Source organism: Buceros rhinoceros, unplaced genomic scaffold (assembly GCF_000710305.1).
Source record: "Buceros rhinoceros silvestris isolate BGI_N320 unplaced genomic scaffold, ASM71030v1 scaffold30982, whole genome shotgun sequence".
NCBI lineage: Eukaryota > Metazoa > Chordata > Aves > Bucerotiformes > Bucerotidae > Buceros > Buceros rhinoceros.
In genome coordinates, this window is record NW_010397667.1 from 7,629 (window position 1) to 16,978 (window position 9,350).

Here is a 9,350-nt window from a genome sequence, read left to right on the forward strand (position 1 = left end):
TGATTGCCTGAGCTAACCTCAGTGAAAATAACATGTTTACAGCCTTCTGAGGTAAAATACTAAGAGTTTCTTGCGCTGAAGTGTTCTCAGTTTTAGAGTTTCTCTAAGTATTATGGACTCAAGGATACAGTGTCATGGTATCTATATTGGACGGGTAGAGAACCAGGGATACCCAGGCTAGGATAATAAGTATGTGTAACTAAGAAACACAGATTGATAAAACGTAAGACTCGATAATGAGGATGCCAAGTCTCTCTGCTGCGAATGCCAATTACACTAGTTGCAGGTGAAATACCAAGAATTCCTGCAAAGCATTCATTGGCATATAAGTATATCAGATACGTTTTGGGGACAGACTTTGTTTCAGTTGTGAGGTGCCAATCCCAGGCAGTCTCACTGTGGGTGCTTTAGGAGTAATCTACTTAATATGACCCTTATGTCAAACAGCACTGTTGACCTGTTAAAGTATTTCTGAATGCAGTGCTTCAGGGAGCTACTCTCGTGTCTGCTTTAGTGGGTAACTAGTAAATCTAACTGAAGCAAGCAGAAGACTTATGTGAACGCTGCACAGAGCTTCTGAAAAGATGACTCAGGCCAACATGGATGTTTTCTTAGCAGTTTTGTGTTTGCAGACGGTACTATTAGTGTACTAGAGATACTGTGGGCTAGGTACTCTGAGCACTGCACTCTGGCCCTATGTGCCTTTCAGATCCTTCTTTAACCTAAGAGCTTACCTTTTTTCTTTCATTTTCATCCGACAGTGAAAGTGCTTTAGCACCTTACTATGCATTGAGGATGCTTTTTAAAATAATCTAACAGTTCTTTGATCCATTTTGCTGTTCTGAGGTATATCAAAGCCCAGGGCTGAAAAGTTCATGTCACTGCTACTGAAGAGAGATGATTTAAACAGGTAACTTTTTTTTTCAGAACAGATCTATCTGGTTTGGAATTTAACTTTATTTCAGACTTCTGTAGTTAATTTATAGCTGTAGTAGCAATAGAACACTGATTTTTTTCAGCTCTTGAGTTGTCAACCTCTGTTGCTAAAGGCTACATTGCACTTCAGTCTTGTGTGTAAGACAGAGCAGTAGTAGGCCAGTGTGTAACTTCTGAAGATTCGTGAAGTGGAAGGGAACACTTCTTGAGAGTAAGCATAATGTTTAGCTTTGGAATTTTGCACAGAGCATGCTTACAGCAAGAAGAATTAAATTTTACTTCACAATATCCTTTGTGAACTTAAGTATAAAATACTAATTGAATTTCTAACCAAAGCCACAGATAGCTTAAGAGTGTTTTGAGGGGTTTTTTGTTCATGCAGCTTTGTTTCTGTAGAATTGAGGTAGGAAGCCGAAAAGTTAATACTAGAGGAAAGGAGCTTGAAAGGGACTTCCTGGGTTTTAGCCTGCTTTTTCCAAACGTGGTATATTGATCTATTTACTGTAGTGAATAGGTAAAGTCCAGGTGTTGTGAGAATCAGCATCATCTGACTTAATGGCACTGCATATATCTCCTGTCTTTACCAGCTCAGTTGATTTGGTTACTATCTGGAAACGAGGAAGTTGAGTTCTGTTATAAATGAGTTACATCACTGAGGATTGGAACATGACTTTTTTTCCTATTAAATGGGTGGAAAAGGATGTATCCTGCATGCAGTTCAGAGGATGTAGTATGGGAGTACAGTCTGCTTCATTAGATTTTGAGTACTAATTCTATGCTCAGTTAAGGAATGGTATGTGGGACCAAGGTGAGCTTTGGTAAACTCTGGTTAATTTTGGTGAACCCATAAGACAAGACGTGTTTTCTAAGATACTCTAATTCAAAACTTGCCATGTCCTGGAACTATGAAAGATTTACCTGAAGGGTAGGTAGGACATGTGTTGCTATATTGTCAGTTTTTAATTCAGAAATTAAGTAGCATGCATTTATAAAATCTACATTTTAGTTTACCCAGGTTTTGATGCAGATAGTTAATTTCCTGGATGTCTTCACGGAGTGACTTCATTGTTTGGAGCAAACTTCTAATAGGTCCACCTTGTGTCCCGCATTTCCAAACTAATTCTTCTTTGCCACTTTTTAGGTTGCCTTGATTTGAAGAGATAGGTGTCTTTTTACTTTCGAAGCATTTTTTTCACCACTTAATCCAGAATTCTCTTTTATTTTTTGCATATGCCTGTCCAAGAGAATGGGAAAAATTCAATACTCCAAGGAGAAATCCTTCAGAGGAGCTTTTCTGTGGTGCAAAATTTCTCCTTTAAAACATTTCCTTAGAATGGAAACACATCAACATTGAATGTTCTGTTTGTATGCTTGGGTGATGGTTCTGCATGCTTGAGAGGTTGGAGTGGAAATCAACAAAATGAAATCATATGGGGAGCTAAGCATGAATTTTAAGAAATCCTAGATTGGCTTTACTACGGTGCTGCTTTACTCAGGAGAGCAGAAAAGAATTCTCTTTCAAGAGAAACCACTGTTTCAAGTCAGAGCGTACATACTGAGACTGTGTGGTGGTAATGGTATTGAAAGTTTTTTGGTGTTAACACAAGAAGTGTTAGAGTTAGAGCTCTGAGAAAACTGTAGACTAATAAAGTGTGATGGTAAATGAAAACATCTGAGTAGGGACGCTTCAACATGGAAGAGATTTTGAAAAGGAACTTGTAAACTGGAAGCTTGTGATGTATTGCATGTTAATGGGAACAGGGTAGAATCCTTAAGAGGCTTGGAGAAGAGATACGCCACAGCAACCTGAAAGTGATCTTGAAAATGTAGTCTTGATAAAACAGCTGCAGGCAGGAGAGGAGAATATCACAGTGCTATAGAGAGATTGACTGGGGATTGACTGTTCAGTTTGCTCAGATGTGAGAACGAGAGGGGCTGGTTATATTAAGACTGAGTGAAATTCAAGTGAAAAGGAGGTTCTTCACATGAATGATTGTGGATCTGTGAAGCTCCTTGTCAGAGGACTTCGTGGATACAAAACTTACGCAGGCTCAAAGGGAAGCTAAAGTACTTGGAAGGCATTGATCAAAGCTACCAAACAGACAAAGCATGTGAGGCTCAGGAACACACCTGAAAACAGTTGCAGGCTGAAGAATACTTTGGAATATCATGTTTTTTCTTTTTTTTTATGGAGATGGTGCTAGAGGGAACTTGCGTCAGATTACGGAAGAGGAAGGAGTAGAAGGGAGAGAAAAGCCAATGGGTGACTGAAGTCTTTTCACATTTTTAACTACAAAATTACAGTGACTTATTGTAAGCAGTAATGAGAATAGGAAAAAAACCATTTGATTTGGGGTTTTTGTATTTAGTATAAAAGTCGATAAACAGATATTAGTTGGAGAGACTAACATTTCTAATTTTTCTTGTTTATCACTCTTTCATTAGCAAAACCAAATAGGAAGCTGACCTTCCTATACTTGGCCAATGATGTCATACAGAACAGCAAAAGGAAAGGACCAGAATTTACGAAAGACTTTGCTCCAGTAATAGTGGAGGCTTTTAAGCATGTTTCAAGGTACTGTAAACTGTGATGTGCAGTGTCCTTCTTCATACTGTATTTGAGGGGTATTTGGAGAAGTCCTCAGTTTATCTCTTTTGAGCCAGCTAGTCCTTTGTGTGTTACTTCTGTACTTGAAGTCTTGTTAATTATTCAGTGTTCTTTTGATCTTGGGTAGACTTAATGCTGTTGGAGGAATACACTGTAAGTTCTTCTGCATTCAGTCCCTTTTACCTTAGAAAGCTGTTAACTATGCCTTAAATTAAGACTTGCTTTCAGTCTGTGTTTATATGCTACAACAGTTTGATGTTTTGTTTCTGGTGTTGCGTGATTTGTTTTTCCCCAACAGCCGTTCATCTCATTGCATGAGGATACTTGAGTCTTCATACAGAATTATTTTCACGTGGTACACAGCTATTGAAGCAAAACAAACCTGTTTGCAGTATTTGCATAACAAGGTTACAGACCTACAGATCTATGGGTTGAGCAAGCAGAAAGAGGGAGTTGGGTGTTGGCCCTTTAAGTGCTTGCTGAGACTTGCTGAACTGGTCTTCGCTGTCTGTCTTTACAATGTGATTTGTTATTTTTTGAGATTATTGGACTTCTGATACTTTGCCCAGGTCCTTCTGTGAAAGATAATCCTATGGCAGTGCTGTACTTTTACCTTGTCCTGATTTTTGCATTTTTTTCTTTGTAACAGTGAGTCTGATGAGAGTTGTAAGAAACACCTTGGCCGAGTGCTCTCTATCTGGGAAGAAAGGTCTGTTTATGAAAATGATGTATTAGAACAACTTAGGCAAGCTTTATGTAAGTATTTTTTGTGTGTATGAAGATTCAGTATCTTGTTTGAAATATCTTTTCCCTGACCTCTCTTGTTTTCATTTAGATGGAGACAGAAAGGTGAGGAAACGCACATATGAACAGATAAAAGTTGATGAAAATAACTGTTCACCTCGAAGTTCTCCCACTGACCCTCCACAGGTAAAAACATGTTTATAAAATTCTGGCTTTGCACATGATTTAATACAGATTTTTTTTCAGTACACTTGTTTTTGATTGGCATCTCTTTTCTTTTTAACAAGATACTGTTTCTAAGAAAGGGTGACTACACCTGAAAATTGTCTTTGCAGCACTTTCGGTTACAAGTGGAGCATTCTGTAACTTCAGTCAGTTTGACACTTAACCAGAATGTATGAACTATATGTTCAGCTTGGTCCCATCAGGACTTCAGCACTTGTTTCTGCGATGTTTTAGGTTCTCATTTGGTTTCCAGGGTGGTAATGAGCAACACATACATTAGAATAAGATTGTTACCAATTTATCAAGAGACAATTTCTCAATGTTGCGGTTGCAATGGTTGGAAAATGTTTTTGTCTACCTTACGTTGTTATGACCTCTATAATTCTTGTGTGTTGTTGGTACTGCCTCTCAAAAGGCTTTTTCTTATGGCAAGGTATGATTCTTCGTAACAGACATGGGCTTCTATGATCATCAGCCCTACTTCCAAAAGAAATGCACTATTCTAATCTGATGTGATAGTGAAGCAAAACTACAGGAAAAATAATTTTAAAAATATATGGCAAAATGAAACTGCTGTCAAAACCAAATGATTTATAAGTAGTCCTACACTAAGAATTTAAATGAAAAAATCTATTTTAGGAAGGTGAACTTAAAACTAGGAACACTGCAATGTTGTTCTGAGAGTTAATGGCTTGGCTTTGTTTTGTTTTCAATCTGAGAGGGGATAGAATGTTGCTATAATGCTGATACCATAAATGCTCTTAAAATTACCAACAAATTGATTCCATAAGCTTATTGTGAAATACTGTTTTGTACTAGAATCTGTTTGTTTAAACTAGTTCTAAATCTCGCATGCTTTTTTCAGACTACAGATCTCATTAGAGCATTACAAGAACTAGAAAATGCTGCCTCTGGGGATGCAGCAGTTCATCAGAGAATAGCTTCTTTGCCTATAGAGGTCCAAGATGTGTCCCTGTTAGACAGAATAACAGGTGAGGGTTGGGGAATCCAATAACTGAAGTACTCTTCTGAGAACTTAACGGTGTATAATGAAATCGTGCTTTACTTGTTTTCTTCTGTTTGCTTTTTAGATAAGGAATCTGGAGAACAACTTTCCAAAATGGTAGATGATGCATGTATGTTGCTGGCGGATTACAATGGCAGGTTGGCAGCTGAAATAGATGATAGAAAACAGCTAACTCGAATGTTGTCAGACTTTCTCCGATGTCAAAAAGAATTCCTTGCAGAGAAAGAACATAAGCTGGAAGTGCGTAACGTTTTGTTTTAGTCCATTGCTCGCTAAAACTTGTTCTTGCAAATGTTTTTAGTTTGCCTAAACAACTTTTCTCTCCAAAGGTAAATATTTAATTCCTCCTTTTAGATCTTTGCTTCCAGCACATTAATAACAGGATTTCTTGGTTGTAATGTTCTAAATCTATTAAACCAGCTCAACATTAGGTAATGCTACAACTTTAATTGCTTCTGTCTTTGTCTAGTTTTAAGCCTATTCAGTCTTCATTGTATGTACAGACTTAGTTTTAATAGTGCAGATAGAAATCTTAATTCTTTGTAAATTTTTTCTTGTTCTTATTATCATAAGTCTTAGTGAAGTATTACGTTGTTTAATAATATACTTTTAGTGAATAGAATGATCTTTCTGGTAGTGTAGGTTTGTGAAGCCTCTTAAAGGATAAGAATTTAATTACTGGTTTCAGCACAACTTCTTAACCTGACTCAAGCATCCATTGATGGATGCTAAACTGGATCCATCCATTGATGGATGCTAAACCCAGTAAAAATGTAGTTTTAGCCTTCTGCAACCTCTAACACAGCTTATTAGCAGCACTAGCACCATTAGGACAGGACAAATCATTAACAGAATAAGGATGCAGAGTGAACGGTTCATTATGAGCAAATGATCCCTTAAGTTACTCTGTTCCTCTCTATTACCAGTCATCGGTTTTTCCTTTCTACTGTGTAATGCTGTCAAGCCTTTTCAACCCCCCTACTCTAAATAGGTCCGTAGTTTCCTGTCCATTGCTTGCCAGATCCCTTGTGTCAGCTTTGAGGCACAGGTTCCAGTGCTGACTTGGGTATTACAGTACTAGACCTGAAGCTGCATCCTGTAGCAAGGGGAGATAGCTGAACAGTTGTGCTGCCCTGTTACTGCAGCATATGTGTTACCTGGTGCACAAATTAATTACTTTTCATGTTTCATGACGTGGGCCTGTCAAGAACACTTAGCTCTGTGGTTTCTTTACTCTTTTATAACTTCAGTTTAGATTTTGTGGTGTCTTTATTCAGGAAGATGCTGTTTGCAATGTATTTGAAGTAATAATTCATGTCAGTTCTGTCATTCCTAGACTACTCTTATTTCCTGATTTCCTTCCTTTGCTCTGTGCCTCATAGAAGAGCAATTGTTGAAGGTTCTTATCAACCTCACTGTGTTTATCCTATGGGAAGAATATCAACCAGCTTCGTGTAAGACAGATGATACTCACAGTATTGCTGACTACAGTAGCAACTGATCCAGCTGCACAACCTGAAAGATTAAAGAGCAGGAAGCCTTAAGTCTTTAATCACCTGCCCTACCTTCCTTCTGTGTGTGCGCGTAATGTGTTTGAAGGGCACAGTACCAGTGTAGGACTGATTGTCTTGAGATGCTCACTTCCTTTTGTAGGTCATTACCAGCAATTAAACCCTGTTTAGGTACAGTAGACCACTGGGATAGTGAGTTGCTCAAAAGGCAATGACTTAATCTTTCAGACAGATTCTGTAAAACAAGAGAGCTCAATTAATCAGGACAAATGGAGTGCAGCTATGAACAGATTCAACCCTTCTTTTTTGTTTTCAACCAATACAAAAGTTTAATTTCCCAGTATTACTAGATCAAATAGTTCATAACTCTGAGAGCAAGCAATTGGAAATACCAGGCTGTCATGGTCCTTAAAACTGGGTTTATTGGCTGAATTATTTAAAGACTCATTCTGATATAGCACACTTCCAGTGTGACAGTCTTCAGTATCTGTAGCAGCCTGTTTTAAACAGTCCTAGGATGCTGAAGTATACTCTAAGAATATTTTTAGGCTGATCAGCATGGTATAAGTGCATATTTCAAATAATTGTGAGTCAAGAGGGTGTCAAGCCAGGGTACTAAAAAGGAGTTATGAGCCAAGAGATTGTAAAGAACAGGAACCTTAAAATCAAGTTTCTAAACTTGAGTTGTGAGTGAAGTGACTTTATGCTCAGTACCAGCCTTAGGAAATACCTTACCTCAGCTTGAGCCTTGTTGCTTGGCTTAGCATTTGAAGTAGCCCTGGGAAAGGGCCTGTCACCTGATTCTTTGATTTCCTCAACTGCCTCTAGGCTTTGACATTCAAGTATAATTTCTGGTGAAATTAATTTGTTATAGACAAGCTTGTTTACTTTGTTAGACTTCTGGCCATTGACTTTTTTTTTAATGTAACATGGTCTCTGGGTTGTAACAAATCAGGTCTTCATTTCTTTCCGAATTAGAATTCAATATACTTGTGAGTATGTTGATGAGATCCTACCTTCTTGATTTGTCAAACACCCAGGTATGGTAGAGAAACAAGTAGTTGTATTCTTAATGAAATCTAGAAGTGCTACTATCTGCTGTTGACCTGGTTTAACAGTATTAGAATTTGAATTCCCAGAGTTTTCTTGCCAACTTTAAAATTTAGATGGGAACTTTAGACTAAAACTTGCAGATCTTTTGTCTTCTGAAGAAAATGTACAGGTAAGTAATTTTGAATAACTTGTATTTCCATTAGTAGTTTTTTTTAAGAATGAGAGTTTCTCTAGCATATATTTCTAAACAGAAATGCGTGATTCCCATCCAGAATCAAGGTAATGTATGCATTAAATCTTGACAGGAAATTTTGATAACAGATAAATAATATGAGCATGTTTGCATCAAAAGCTAACTGTACTGCTTAGTAGGTGACTTTCATAAGCCTGCTCTGGGTAAGTAGTGTCATCCTTAACTCTTAAATTGTTTTCTTTAACATCTGTCTAGCTTCTGTTGCAGGTGGTGGACACGGACCTATCTTCTAATGATGTCACCATCCATTAGTACAAACATCCTGCTAAAAATAAATTTAAGAACCAAAATCTTGTATTGTCTGTTGTTTTTGAAAACTGAAGAGGAGGGATTCTATAACTACTCATACCAAATCTCTACTATTTTCATCTATATTCTCACAAACATTACTGAGTTTTATACCTGAGATGGCCAAGTGTTTATCCACTGTCATTCCTTTTTCTTGAAGATTAAAACTGCCACGGGGTTCTTCCTAAAACTCACAAGTCCTTTCAGTTAAATCATTTGGAAGTCCAAATGCCAAAGTTTGGGTGTCACTTGCATTGAAGCTGCCATTACCAAAAGGAAAGATCTGTGAGATCAAGACTCCTTCAGACTTTTGCTTTTTAACTTACACTTTAGCTATTGTGTTTTCATGAACATCAGAAATGAGAAGTGATGGATGTAGAACTTGTCCTTCACAAGCACAATAAAAAACTTTCACTTCATTAATGTACATCTATTTTACATTTTATGTAGGTAACAGAGAAGGCCTATTTGATAATGGCTCTTATTCCACTTTAGAGCCCCCCTCAAATTTAGGATTGTCCTAAAAGTATTTTCCCTTCATGATTCTAAGTTTTGAAGTAGTATAAATATTTAAGGTTCAGTGTACTGTATCTGGAAACTTGTCTAGGATTTATAGGAGATTTAATTCTGTTAGAGGAAGTGGAAAGTTTTGCAGAAAGATCTTTGTAGGAACCCCTTTTTTTTTTTTTTTTAAAATTTTGGGAA

At 37.3% G+C, this 9,350-nt stretch overlaps 1 protein-coding gene across 1 annotated transcript in view; it reads left to right on the forward strand.

Annotated features, from left to right (window-relative positions):
- Window positions 1-3,381: 3,381 nt before the first annotated feature.
- RPRD1A (regulation of nuclear pre-mRNA domain containing 1A) overlaps window positions 3,382-9,350 on the forward strand; it is a gene marked incomplete at its 5' end in the record, with an annotated part of 30,016 nt that continues 24,047 nt past the window's right edge. The window contains 5 exons of the mRNA XM_010146349.1: window positions 3,382-3,511; window positions 4,194-4,300; window positions 4,380-4,474; window positions 5,379-5,505; window positions 5,605-5,780. Coding sequence (XP_010144651.1) covers window positions 3,382-3,511; window positions 4,194-4,300; window positions 4,380-4,474; window positions 5,379-5,505; window positions 5,605-5,780 — 635 coding nt within the window. The remainder of the gene's footprint in view (window positions 3,512-4,193; window positions 4,301-4,379; window positions 4,475-5,378; window positions 5,506-5,604; window positions 5,781-9,350) is intronic.